Raw genomic sequence first — 14,464 nt, 5'->3', positions numbered from 1 at the left:
GGAGCAAAATGAATCACTTTTAATCTATATCACTGCCTGATAAATTGATAGCAAATGAATAAATGAACCTGTCTCCCCACTTAAACTTCTGGACAGCACAGTACCATAGGGAGATTCCACACAACTGTGCTACCTTAGCTAGATTTACAGATGGCTGAGCCCCATTGCTGAAGTTATAGATTCCATCTTCTGTCAATTCCTAGGGCAATTCCTAGGACTGTTTCCTCCCTCTTCCCTACATCATTCTCAGGACCCAACTTTAAGGGATACTAAGCCCAGGTCACCACATAGAACTTCTAACAGACAGAATTGGCAAAATGTAAATTGATCCTGTTACATTCTCTAGCTAACTTAATTTCCATTTTTTAAAAAAGGTTGAATAAATATTTAAAGAATATCTGTTTGAAAGGGCACCTAATTATTAGCATGCCTATGGTTCTCGCTTGATTTATCTCCTTCATACTAATTTAAATTTAAACATTGCCACCGTCAGCAATTCTTCCACTCATTTCTTTACTAACTCCCTGGCACATTCTCTAAATTATTCTCTCTCTTTCAAAGCCCAAATCTCTTTCTCTCAGGCTTTTTACATTTTTTCCTAATGTAACAGGGAAATTTGAAGGTAACTGACTTGAGCTAACTCAGCATCCCATGCTCCCCTTGAAACTTTCTCCAGTGTCAGAGAGAAAGCATGTCTCTCATTTTCAATGCCAGCTCCACGGCTCAAGCTACTGATCTCAGCCTTTTAACTTGTAGGGTAATTTCTAGGATCCCATCCCTGTTCTCCCTGGCATCTTAAGGCTTTTGTTCACAAGTAGCCAATTTTACCTTCAATGTATGTAGATTTACCCTGTCATCTCCTGCAAAAACTTTATTTTGGGTCTTCTGTTCCTGTCCATTATCTTTCCTTCCTTTATCTGTGTCACATTCCTCATGATCTTACCATAGGGGTCCCTATTCCTAATACCAATTTCTTCAGTTATTCTTTGCAGTTTTTTTCTTTTTTCCTGGAGTGGGGAGTAGCTATGAGATCCCTTGCCATTTGATTTGTAACAACCTAGTCAATGAAAAATGCTCAGTGCAAGGGTGCCAGGTAACTTTCTTCTAATGCAGCAGCATTTCTTCACTTCATTTATCACAACATTTTGCTTAATTTAATACAATTTATGGGTTCATATTATCTACGCAACATAGCATTCCATCTTTCATCTATGAAAATGTGAATCCGTTAATACTGTATTTGGATGTTTACTCTTCCTTTTTACCTTCTCGAAACTGTATATCCCCAGGCCTTTCACTCTCACCACCTCTGGTTCTCAGGTTAATCAATCAACAGTTTTTCTAATCATTCTCCAAATTTTTATTGAATCTAGCATCCATTTACTTATCTTCAGATTCTTTCCCATAGTCATTCCATCTCTATGCTTTGCTCCTGCAGCGGAGTCCATGCTCTAAATCCAATGTACGCTCCAAGGTCAGCTAACATCCTAATTTGTCTGCTAGGCTTTTGCCAAGCATTGCAGCATGTGAAAGCCTTTGTCTAAAACCACACTAGACTTGTGATCTGCTTGACAAAATGGTACCTCCCAATCATCTACAGTTACCTCAAATATGTAGGCATTGTTTTATCAACTATGAACATGCGTTTTTATTCCCTGATAGCCTACAGCAGTGGTCGGCAAACTGCAGCTCGCGAGCCACATGCGGCTCTTTGGCCCCTTGAGTGTGGCTCTTCCACAAAATACCGACTTCTGCGCATGGGCCACGAAGTTTCAATCGCACTGTACATGTGCGCCCACACGTAGTATTTTGTGGAAGAGCCACACTCAAGGGGCCAAAGAGCCACATGTGGCTCACGAGCCGCAGTTTGCCAACCACTGGCCTACAGTGTGCTGCAAATATAGAAGTTGCTTAGTGAACTTGTTTAGTGACTTAATACTACTAAAAGAATTAATACAGTGGGGCCTTGACTTATGAGTGTCCAACTAACGAGTTTTTCGAGATATGAGCCGTCTCTTGGCTGATTTTTTGCTTTGAGTTGCGAGCTAAAAATCGGGTTACGAACCAACTTCAGATACCCCACTGCTAGTTGGTGCAGCGAACGTCACAGTGAACGCCACAACATCAGCCCAGCATTACGTGTCTCACTCGTTCACTTTTTGATTTGACATAAGAGTAATTTGAGTTACAAGCTCCATCACGGAACGAATTAAACTCGTAAGTCAAGGCCCCACTGTAATAGCAATATTATGGCATTGATAACTCCAGTTTGAGTGAAACTAGGATTTTTAATGAATTACGTAGAAGTCTATAGGCAGTATGCCATAGTGGTGAAGAGTATAAGCCCAGACTGGCTGGGTTCAAATCCTGGTTTTATCACCTATTAACTAGGTGACCTTAACAAGTTCATTAACATCTTTATGCCTTAATTCCTTTCCTGGAAATACAGGAACATAATAGTACCTACCACATGGAGTCATTATAAAGATCCAATGAGTTATTTTGGATAATTCAACCAATTTCTGGTATATAGAAATTGCTCCATGAATATAATCTATTATTAAATGTTCATTACACATAGAAGGATAGTATTTCAGAGCTACCCCCCCCCCCCCCACACACACACCTTTGCTTTTTAAGTGAATAAGTTGAGGACTAAAGGTAAAATGATTGGCACAAATTCATATAGCTAATTGGAGACTCAGCCAGGAAACCAGCTGTCCTGACTTGCACTCAGTGTTTGCTTTTTTCCTTCCCAAGGATTCTATGTCTAAACATGGAATTGAATTATAGAAGTTTAGAGTTGAAAGGGCCATTCAAGGCTCTCTAGTTCAACTTCCCCATAAGGGATCACACTACATGAGCACTGTCACAAACCTTTCATCTTTGCCTATAGCACCATTTCACAGATGCTTAATCACCCAGATAAACAGATTCTAGTAGAACCTGCACCATGGCTCCCAAGTTAAGAAATTCATGAGGGGTAGGAATAGAAGCCAAGGTCAGGTCTCCTGAGTTTAGATGACTATGACTACATGAAGTCATTTTTATTGTCCATCTCTTGAAAAATAACAGTTCTTTTGCAGGGAAAACATTGTCTGGAATACTCATTAAAAAGCTGTGATTCAGGTCATCCCACTCATACATGAATGTTTTGCAGATAGTATGCTTCCTGGCAGAAATCTGAAATGATTTTGATGAACTCTGAACAATACTCTTTAGCAGCCAGAAAAAGACACAGGGGCCAACTACCCATACCAGGCATAATTCCTGAAGGTTTCAGCTTTCTGTGTGGTTCTCTGGAACAATATTCAACCTGTTGTGAAATCAGCAGTACTTTGATTTTAACTTCAATCTAGCAAATACAGATTCTCAAAAGGAATTGCAGCAATAAAAGATTGCTATTAAACAAGCACAAATAAACCTGTGAGAAGGATTCTCTCATTAGATGCAACAGCATGCTATTTATTCTCTGTCTTAATTCAATACTAAGAGAAGAAATTTAATTTTTCTTTAAAACAAATGCAGTTGACATGTGTAACAGCAGCAGTAAGGGAGAAGGCTAAACTGAGGAATTATGTATCCACTAGGAATGTGCATCCACTTCCACCCCCATCTACCCCACAGACAAGACTCAGGGAAGTCACATTCTTTGTGTATGATATTTAAAATGCCTGATTGTAATATATGGATTCTGAACTTTATGGTTTGGAATTTTGACCTTTAAAACAGTTCCCTGAAAGTTGAATTGCCTTCTGTTCACTGAAAACTGAAGAGAGCGCCTCCACTAGTCTCACAGTGGAGGCATCATTCCTGTTTTGTGCTTCCATAAAATTTTATTTATATCTCTAACTTTACTCATGGTAACATGACTTGTTACACCTAGTTGTATGTCTCCTTTGTAGACTATAAACTCCTGATAGAATTCGTGACTTATTTATCTCTGTATTCTCCCAGAGCCTTACAGTGTCTTGGACACAGTAGTTGCACAATAAATGTTTTGATATTTAGTTTTGATAATACATATATTAGCTATCTCCCAATTACACCATATTACTAATGGATTTCCACCTTTGACATGCCTTTTCCTTCCTATTTCTGAGAACTCTTGCCTTTGAAACATGACAAAAAGCTTTAGATGGATATGTAAACAGTAAGGGAGTGCCTACAATTATTTGTTGAATTGTAACTTTATGAAATGTTGCAGAGGTTTGTTTTGAGCTCTCAATTGCTTAAGGGGACCCATCTATCTCAGCTGGGCAGAGGTAAGGAAGAAAACTGAGAGGAATGACTGGGAGGGTATTCCAGAAAGACTACTGTGCTTTCTAGAAAAAAAGACATAGAACACGAGTCCTAACTCCAGGGCCCCATAAGCATGTTAGGATCATGGCATTCGCAAGACCTATCTTCTCTTTTTAACAGTTTTCTGAGAAATTGTTAGTTGATGTTCCAGAAACATTTAGTTCATGCCCATTAGGCTCACAGACACAACTGGCTATGTGATTTGCAGGGCCCAATTGAAAATAAAAATGCGGGGTCCCTTTTTCAAAAATTATTAAGAATATCATGATAACAGCAGAACATTAAGGAAGTTGGGTCCTTTTAAGCACAGGGCCCTATGCGAATGCACAGGTCTCACTTCTACTAGTATGAAGTCAGCCTTGTCCCATCTTCAAAGAGCTTCCTGAAGTGAAAAGCAAAAGGTCTGTATCTAGGGATAGAAGCTACAATTGAAATATGTACAAGGGGCTGCAGGAACCTAGAAGTTCCTAACTTTGTAAAATCATCCCTGGGAAAGTGACAATTAAGCTCATTTTTGAGAGAGCAATGGCAGGGAACAAACATAATTTATCCTGAAAGACAGCAGAATTCACCTGACAAATTTCAGGAACAGGGTTCCTTTCAAGGAGGGCGGAGCAAGTTAACATGAGGATGACATAGTTGAGACTGAGCGTGGAAAGAGGCAGAGGCCAAATGTGTGGGTGAAGGGGTTGAGCAATTATTAAGTGCCTACTGTATGCTAAATATGTTTCCCCCTGTCATAATGTTAAACACAACAATCTTGTGAATAAGCTGTTTTACCTATTTTACGAACAGGTTAGTTTAGGCTCAGGGTAGTAAGGTTTAAGGGTTTGGGGCGCATTAGGCAGCCAATAAATATTTACAGAATGACTGATGGGTCTGAGTTAAGGCCCCGGACTCCTAACGCCTAGGCCAAGCTGGTCCTAACCGTGCTTTGTACCCACCTGCGGCCCTTGCCGCCCTTTCCCTCCCGAGCCCCGCCCCTCACTTTCACCTGCCGGAAATCGGGCAGCAGAAGTACTTCCGGGATAGCAGAGGTTGGCCCCGGCAAGATGGCGGCCCCCTTGGAGCTCAGTTGCTGGGGAGGGGGCTGGGGGCTCCCGTCGGTCCACAGCGAGTCCTTGGTGGTCATGGTGAGGCCGCTGCTCGGGCCAGGGGCGGGCAGGAAGGGGCGGGGCCGGAGGCGCGAGGCTGGCCGGCCCGGCGCCGCGGCCGGTAGCGGTTCCCGCGGGCTGAGGCGGGCAGGGCGCTGCACGGCCCCGGGCTGCCTGCAGCTGAAGAGTTACCCCTGGCCTGCGACCCCGCCGAGGCGTGGCGGGAGACTCCCCGCTCCTCCTCCCGGCTCCCGCGTTATTATTCTCGTCCTTGCAAAGCTATCTGGGCGGTGGAGTGAAAGCCCGAAGCGGGGCACGCGCCGCATTCCTACCCCCCCCCCCCCCCCATCCTCCGGGGAAGAACTAGGTTCCCGAGAGCCGGGTAGCGGCGCGCGTGCTCCCGGGGCTAGAGATGGGGGAAGGGCCGCGCCCCCTCGGCGAGAGGTTCTGTCTTCGAACCGGCTGTGAAGGAAAGCAGCTCTGCAGATGTGCATTACGTGCTCAGTCTAAAAGGTTTTATTGCAAACTCTGTTTCAGGCTTACGCCAAATTTTCTGGCGCACCCTTGAAAGTCAGTGTCATAGATAACACCTGGAGAGGTTCAAGAGGTACAGTGTAAACTTTTAACGCCCCTTCTACCTTCTTTAAGGCCCCCCCCCCCCCCCTTAAAACGCTGAAGCATACAGCCATGGAGTACCTTGGGATTTTAGTTTGTTTTTTTGTTTGTTTTTTTTTTACCATGACCTTGGCTGTGTTTTGCTTATGATTTGATCATTCTGAATAATACTTCAAAGTGCAAGCCAAATCAGTGGAAATTATGAGAAATTAAAATGTTCTATCCAAGTGCTCTTTGTGAAATTGCAAAAAACGAAGATGAGCTTACTCATTCCCCCCTTCAAATGTGCAATTGGTATAGTGTTTAGAGTACTGGAATATCTTAAGAGGAGATCAAAATGTTTCCTGTATGTAGACTGTTGTTTTGATTATAGGAGATGTACCAATTTTGACCACTGAAGACAAGATTGTTTCTCAACCAGCAAAAATACTGAACTTTTTAAGAAAACAGGTGGGTGGTTCTTTTTGAAGAAGTAGATTGTTGATCCCTGCATGTTGCTTTAAAAAACACACACAACACATCTTAAGGTTTGCAGATTTTTAAAAAATTCTTTTTTGCCAAGTTAGTAGACACCTGAGGATACCTGGAGTTTAATATAAAAAAACTTTCAAGTCATGAGTTATAATGTGATTTTGGAAGTTATAAAGTGAGGTATAGTCCACTTATATTTTTATGCACTTTGCTTAGATTTTATTGAAGTTTAGATATAAGCAGATTCAATTTAACCATCTTTGCTATTACACTTATTGACATGATTGTCAATTTAGTTACATACTTGCTACACATTTTGTGCTAGGTATGACATCTGGAATCCCACCAACAAGCAACTATTTATTTTAGTTTTTAAAAAACACTTAACTGATAGTTGTAGTTAAATGTTTCATGCAATACTATATTCAAGATATTTGAATATGTAAAGATTTTTATGATGTATTCAAAATGTATAAATATGTTAAGACATATAAATGCAAAAGTTACCACTGATTTTGCCAATACTTTAAATTTTTTCTAGTGATTTTTTTTTTTTTTTAGAGGTGGAGGAGGGAAGAGAGAGAAAGAGAAAGAAACAACAATGTGAGAGAGAAACTTTGATCGGCTGCCTTCCACATGCACCCCTATTAGGGATTGAACCCCTAACCTGGCAACCTGGGTATGTGCCCTGACTGGGAATTGAACTCGCCACTTTTTGGTATATGGGACAAGCCACACAAACCAGGGCCACTTTTTTTTTTCCTCTTAAAGAAATTTCGCAGCAACAAAATTTAGAATTTTTCTAAATTGGAAGTTTTTCTTTCTTTTTTTACTGGGAAAAATGTAACCAGTTAGAACTTTATCCTTACTGTTAACAAAAATAATAATAGCTTCTTTTAATAAGTTTGTACGAAATTGGTCATTAATAATTACTGAAATAGTAGTAGTGAATAAAAAATCGTAAGTTATTGACTTTACTGTGTGCATGATACTGTACATTTGCGTTAAACAGCATTTGTTACTAAATTTATATTTCTTTTTCCCCCTTTTAATATCATGTTTGCCATTTTTGTGGAAGAATAAATAGGAATCCTAATTTATTTAGCTTCACTCTTTGGGGATGCTCTTGACTTCTGAGGTGTTTTGTTTATTTTATACTTTTTAATAGAAATATAATGCTGATTATGAACTCTCTGCAAGACAAGGGGCAGATACCCTGGCTTACATTGCTCTCCTTGAAGAGAAGCTTCTTCCTGCAGTGGTAAGCATTGGTGAATATTACAATATTTTAATGATCTACCAAAAATGCACTTAGTCTGTTTAGAAGGAAAATAATGAAAAGGGCTTAAGAGAGGAAATTTCACTTATTCTGTTAGACATTCAACTGGTATGCAAAACAATAAAGTGAAAAATAATGTCATTTTGGAAATAAAAATTCTTTTTGGGAGGTGGAGTTTATTGTTCCATATATAGAATTGGGTGAAATATATTCCATTCATTCAGCAAATATTTATTGAGCACCTTCTATGTGATAGGCCTGGTTCTGGGTGCCTGGGATATAGTAACCAACAAAACTCACATTTAAAATCTTGTTTAATCCTTGAGTCTTTCTACCTGGAAAATTTGTATGAAGTCATTTTATACAAAGATGTTTATGAAAAATTTGCACATCAATAGAGTGACCTTTTCATTAAATAACATCATTGTAGTATTTTTTCTCTTCTTTTGCAGCTTCACACATTCTGGGTTGAAAGTGACAATTACTTTACTGTGACAAAGCCATGGTTTGCTTCACGAATTCCCTTTCCCTTGAGTTTGATCCTTCCTGGAAGAATGTCTAAGGGAGCACTGACTAGGATTCTCCTGACCAGAGGAGAGCCTCCCCTCTACCACCTCCGAGAAGTGGAAGCACAGGTACGGTCGAGGTTACTATCAGAGCGAGGGCCCTCCTGAGGAGGGACAAGAGAGATGCAGAGATGAGCTAATCCATAGATACCTACCTAAAAAGGAGTTCTGGAGTATCTGTCCTCCTCCTGAGATGTAATGTCATCCTTATTAGATATACAGAGATGCCAAGGAGTGCCTAAATCTTCTGTCAAACAGATTGGGAACATCTCAGTTTTTCTTTGGAGATACGTGAGTGCATTCCCTTAAAAATCATTCTGATGTTTTGTGTGCATATATTCAATGAGCAATTATTTAAAGCAAGTCCTCTTGTCTTCCTGCTCTCCCAAAAGTGAGTTTTTCACTTTAAAAACATTTAATGGATTTTTACTATGGGGAAACTTTCTGTTGGTGGTAATCTAACATTGACTTAATATACTGCATATATATATTGAAAACATCTAAGACTATTTCCATCCTGTCTCCAGTTACTATATAATACACGTGAGTAAAAATGCATTTTAATTTGCAACTGATTTTCTTCTAAATAAAATAAATGGTTACAGTATTAAAAAACAACTGAGTAAAATTCTGCTTGCATCATTATTATAAGTTATAATGGATAGTAAACTTTTTAAAACACTAAATTGTATACTTCAGAATTGATTACTATATTTGAGAAAATTTTTTTTTATAATCCCAAGTTAATATTTTCTTAAGTGATTTTAAAAAATCCTGAATTTATTTTTAGGCCTTCTACCTTGGATGCCTATGTGTTTGGTTTTCTCGCACCTCTTTATAAAGTACGCTTCCCTAAAGTTCAGTTACAAGAACATTTGAAACAGCTCTCCAACCTGTGTCGCTTTTGTGATGACATCCTCAACACTTATTTTAGGCTTAGTCTTGGAGGTAAGGTGGCTTCTCTTCAGCTAATCTTTGTTTGTAAAGAGGATTTGCAAATTTTCCTAAGGACACATAAGCAAGATTCATTACTTACTAAAGAAGTTTGTGTATTGTCTTTAAAAGCTGGTTTATATATAGCGCTTCAAAAAGTTGCATTTCTCCAACTTTATTTTTATTCCCATATGTTAGTTCTTATTTAAATAGAGGAATGAATATTTGCTTTTTTTCCCTATTCTTTTGGATTTTATACATTTCTTGCTTTTTGTTCTTCTTTAAATATTGCCCCTTTGAAGTGGGTCATTTTCTTCAAAAAGTTTAAATTACATATATTTATTGAGGTGTTTCTAGATAGCATTTTTCCTAATGCAAATGGGCAATTACTTTAAATGTTGCTTCTAGCATTTTCATGCATGAACAGAAATCAGTAGCAGATTGATTTTGGTGAGGTACACCCCTATAATTCTACTACTTGAAAACTGATTACATCAGACTGGAGGTACAGTAAACAGAGGGCACCTGTCATTTAGAAAATGATTTGTTAGGAGTGTAAGGCCTTACGCTTAAGTGATTGGGATACCAAATTTGTATTGGAAGACTTGGCAGAAATTGTCCTTTTTAAAAAAAAATGTATATTTTTTTTTATTGATTTCAGAGAGGAAGGGAGAGGGTGAGAGAGAAAGAGAAACATCAATGATGAGAGAATCATTGATCAGCTGCCTCTTGGACGCCCCACACTGGGGATCAAGCCTGCAATCCGGGCATATGTCCTGACTGGGAATGAAATCGTGACCTCCTGGTTCATAGGTCAACGCTCAACCACTGAGCCACAGCTGGCCAGGCAACTTTGTTACTTTGAAGCAGTGGTTGGCAGACCTGTCTACAGGACAAATACAAAAGCTTGGGTCCTCTACCAGATTTGCCAAATTAGAGTTTTTTCAGGATAAATCCCAGGAATCCGTATTCTTTTTTAAGTCCCTCCAAATACTTTGGATGTCAGGTGGATGGATACCTGTTTGGAGTCACTGCCTTAGAAAGCTATCCAAATAGTTGTAACTAAAGACATATTTGGAATGGTTGGGGAAAAGGCACTACTTAAATTTGAGAAGGAAATGAGGAGTGCTGTGCTTTTTTACTAATCACTTTGGCTAGCTGCAACCCACTTGGCCAACTTTGTTACTTTGTCTACTCTGTGGACAAATTTAGTCCTTTTGTTTAGGGAGTATTGCTTCCCACTTAAGTTTGCTTTTGAATGCAGAATGGTTTTTCTCTTTGCCTTTTTTTGGAGGGTCAAAATTCTTTTAATGTAAACAGCTTTAAAGGCTTTCAAATTTTCCTGTCTTTCTGATTTCTGTCCCTGGCTTCTTAGGCATCTCTCCTGCTGGACAAGAAACGGTAGATGCAAATCTGCAGAAACTCACACAGCTTGTAAATAAGGAATCCAACTTGATTGAAAAGGTCAGGTTTACTTCAATCATTTTTTAAAGTAGTAATTTAGTATTTCCCTTTCTGTAGTTAATATTGTAATTTAGGTTATGAATTAACTTTACCTTTAAAAAGAGCTAATTTTTTTTTTCAGAAAGCTGTTTAAATATACATTTACTAAAGTTGTATAGTATAATATAGTATTTTGAAGTCAAAAGTGGCTTGATAACTTTGGGGAAAGATCTGATGATGGTTTTTGGTTTACGTTTACCACACAATTAGTATTTTTCAAATTAGGAGACCAAAAGCCTGGCTTAAAAATAAAGAAGACAAAAATACTTCTTGCTTGCTTGTCTCTAAAAGTTAACATTTCTTGAGATTGGAAGCATCTGTGCTTATCCTTTCTTGTTAATTGTATTATGATGTCTTGTTCTTTCTTCCACATGAACTGCTTTATATTTTCTCCTTCCTGTCCTTCTCTGTTCTAAAAGTGGTGCACAATTTTTTTTATCAGTGTGGATATTTTGCCATTTTGGGGTATTCATTTGGTGAGAGAGATATTGAGGAACTGGGTAGGCAAGAGAGCCAACAATGAAAATTTCAAAGGTGATTCTAATTGGGAAATTACAAGAGAGTTATGCATTTCTCCTCCCCTCCCCCGCAAGTGTCTGGTAAGCTAGCTTTTATCCTTAATACTTAATTCTTTCAAAAACTAATGGAGCAGTGTACCCTAATGACACTGGCTAGCAGTAAGAGGCACTATATTGTATTAGCTTTATAAGAGTTATCTCATTTAATCTATGCGTACAAGTCCTTTATCATCCCCATTTTACAGATGAAGATACTAAAGCTTCAAGAGTAGCTTATGTCACCTGCCCAAGGTCATTCAGGTGACAAAAGTTAGAGAGGTTGTTTGAACCCTAGAAATCGGAATCCAGCATGGGCTTTGCAGTTAGTCAGCCATCTAACTCATGGATGAGATTATGTATCCATTACTAGTACTACTAGGTTTATAAGTGCCACTCTCTGGAATGACAGTTCTGTTTCTTTTTATTGTATTTTATGTGTTGTTAGAACTTGAGAAGTGAGTAAAACGGCAGTAAAATTGTAAGAGTTCATTACTAAAGTTTGGGTAAGCTAAGTAAAAGCCTAGTTTGTTTTACTTCTTTGTCTAAACCAGTAACTCTCATGAGAGGAAATATATTCTGTTAAGTATGGATAATGGAAAGATTTCTGAAACTATTATCTGCTAAGTGAAAGCTGTCCAGTATAGTTTCCATTGTCTATATGCGGCAAATTCATGTACACTTCATCTTGGGTCATCATCAATATATGGAAGTTTTTTGACCCTATTTCAGCACTGCCCCACCCCTTCATACCTGCTGTTCAGTTTGCTTCACTGTTTGCTACAAGTCATTAGCAGTGGTTCTCAACCTTCCTAATGCAGCGACCCTTTAATACAGTTCATGTTGTGGTGACCCTCAATTTCATTGTTAAAAAATTGAACATAGCCGAAACCGGTTTGGCTCAGTGGATAGAGCGTCGGCCTGCGGACTGAAAGGTCCCAGGTTCGATTCTGGTCAAGGGCATGTATCTGGGTTGCGGGCATATCCCCAGTGGGAGATGTGCAGGATGCAGCTGATCGATGTTTCTCTCTCATCGATGTTTCTAACTCTCTATCTCTCTCCCTTCCTCTCTGTAAAAAATCAATAAAATATATTTTAAAAAAAATTGAACATAATTAAAGCATAGTGATTAATCGCAAAAACAATATGTAATTATATATGTGTTTTCCGATGGTCTTAGGCAACCCCTGTGAAAGGTCATTCGACCCCCAGGTTGAGAACCGCTGCATTAGAGCAACAAATCCTAATGGCTACTATTGCTCACTGTTTGGACAGAAAATCTAGAGTGTTTTTTTTTAAGAGTTATGTTTCAGGAACTTAGTTTTGGCAAGGAAAAGAAGACATCTTAACACAGTTGATTCAAAGAATTCACTGGAGATACTCTTTTCATTGGCAAATTAAAAGTTAATCTTTTATTCTCTTTCCTGTCCTGCAAGTCCTATGTACCTCTGCTGAAACATTTGCACTCTGCTTTATAAGAACATCTTGAGAAGATAAAAGGAAGTTGTGTTCAAAACTCTAAAAAACATGCATATCAAGTGGGTAAAAAGATGCTATATTCTGTTGGCTTTGAATCTTTGATGGCAGCTGTCTTTTTGAAGTGAAACTGACAGTGAGCTCGGCACCAGCACTGGAGTCTTGAGCCCTGTTTGCAGGGTACTCTGGTTAAAGGTAGTTTTCTAAGATCTGACTCAGTTCTAAATAACGCCTCTCCTAGTGTTTCCAGGGATGCTAATGTACTCCTAAGGGTAAGTCTGAAACCCTTGGACATGTTTTCAATGTGCTCCGTATTAATTTGTTTCTCTAGAAGACTTATGTTCAAATGTCAGCTCTGATATTAGCTTTGCAACTGAATGCAAATTCCTTAACCATTCTGAGCTGTGTTTTGCTAATCTGTAAAATAGGGAATGATTGTATCTGTTTTTTCCTTCACAATGATGTTGGGAAAAACAAATGAGGTATTGTATGTGTACAAACTGTGTAAACTGTGGAGCTTAATAACAGAAGTATTGCTTTTACTGTTAGAAGACCTCTTAAACCAAGTCATGCTATGGTTGAGTTCAACAGAACATTCATTTTGTGGATTTACTATAATACTGTGAAGGCACCAAGGATGAGCTATATTGCTTTTTACATATACTGATTCAGCTGGTATTTGAGGTATGACATTTAGAATTCTTGAGAGATTATTTGCAAGAAAAAGGTTTTCTGGCAGTTTTAGAGACATATGGTTCTGTACTCTTCTAGGCTATAGTTTGGATGGGGAGCCGCAGTCCACATAAGGGGTGCCACAGTCATTAGTCAGATGTACCTTTTGTGCTTTCCACAGATGGATGACAATCTTCGCCAAAGCCCTCAACTTCCTCCTCGGAAATTGCCAACACTTAAATTGACTCCAGCAGCAGAAATAAGCGATTCCTTACAGCGGCTATCACCCTGACAGACAGCATGCTTTGTGTCAAAGTCATATGATCATTGCAGTAATCTCTTATACTAATTGTGTGAAAACAAAAAGAAAATGCTGCTAATAGGTATGAGGAAGACTCTAAAGCAAGAGAAACTTTCTGTGACATCTATTTTTTTAAATTAGGAAGCTTGTCTTTTAGCTGGCAATGCACTTTAAATACCACCAAAATAAATACTAAATGAACTTGGGTGGGGTGGGAAAGAAAACATAATGTACTGTATATATTTAAAAAACAACAACCAGTCTTAATCTTGGCAGATTTTTGCCTTTTGCAAAGAAAAATTACTTATAAGAGAATCTTATTTTAGTGGCTGAGGTGCTTCTGTTGTGCTAAAACATGGTTCACATGTTGCTGACCAAAAGCTACAATTCTGTTCTGAATGTGCACTCTTAATTTATTCAAGCTAATTTATTAATTTTAGTTTTCTTAAAGCAGTATAAATAACTAATATGTGGTCCTATGGCTGAGGCCTTTTACTTCTTTTTAGAAATTAGATGCCTAATTTTAGACATTAGGAAAAATATACTATCCTAATATTCTATTTACTTCCATAGAAAAGCCTGTATTTAATTGTAAAAAGCAATGAGGAATGTGCTTTTTAATTATGCTCTCATAAGACTAATCATTTGGGGGGGTTAGTACCATATGTAAATATTAAAAGTGGTTATATAAATATAAA

At 38.5% G+C, this 14,464-nt stretch overlaps 1 protein-coding gene and 1 long non-coding RNA gene across 2 annotated transcripts in view; one reads left to right on the top strand and one right to left on the bottom strand.

The window, feature by feature from the left end:
- LOC308517584 overlaps window positions 1–5,742 on the bottom strand; it is a 27,736-nt gene extending 21,994 nt beyond the window's left edge. The window contains exon 1 of the long non-coding RNA XR_013995855.1: window positions 5,297–5,742. This is a non-coding gene — a long non-coding RNA (uncharacterized lncRNA). The remainder of the gene's footprint in view (window positions 1–5,296) is intronic.
- MTX3 (metaxin 3) lies at window positions 5,325–14,464 on the top strand. Its single transcript, XM_081088788.1, has 9 exons — window positions 5,325–5,435; window positions 5,934–6,003; window positions 6,385–6,461; window positions 7,651–7,743; window positions 8,214–8,396; window positions 8,542–8,618; window positions 9,118–9,275; window positions 10,636–10,724; window positions 13,647–14,464. Exons 1-9 carry the CDS (start codon window positions 5,355–5,357, stop codon window positions 13,755–13,757), a joined length of 939 nt encoding a protein of 312 aa, XP_080944914.1. The 5' UTR covers window positions 5,325–5,354; the 3' UTR covers window positions 13,758–14,464.

Source organism: Myotis nattereri (assembly GCF_964212035.1).
Source record: "Myotis nattereri genome assembly, chromosome: 4".
NCBI lineage: Eukaryota > Metazoa > Chordata > Mammalia > Chiroptera > Vespertilionidae > Myotis > Myotis nattereri.
The sequence above is the reverse complement of the archived record's forward strand: the minus strand, read 5'-3'. Positions and strand labels throughout refer to the sequence as shown.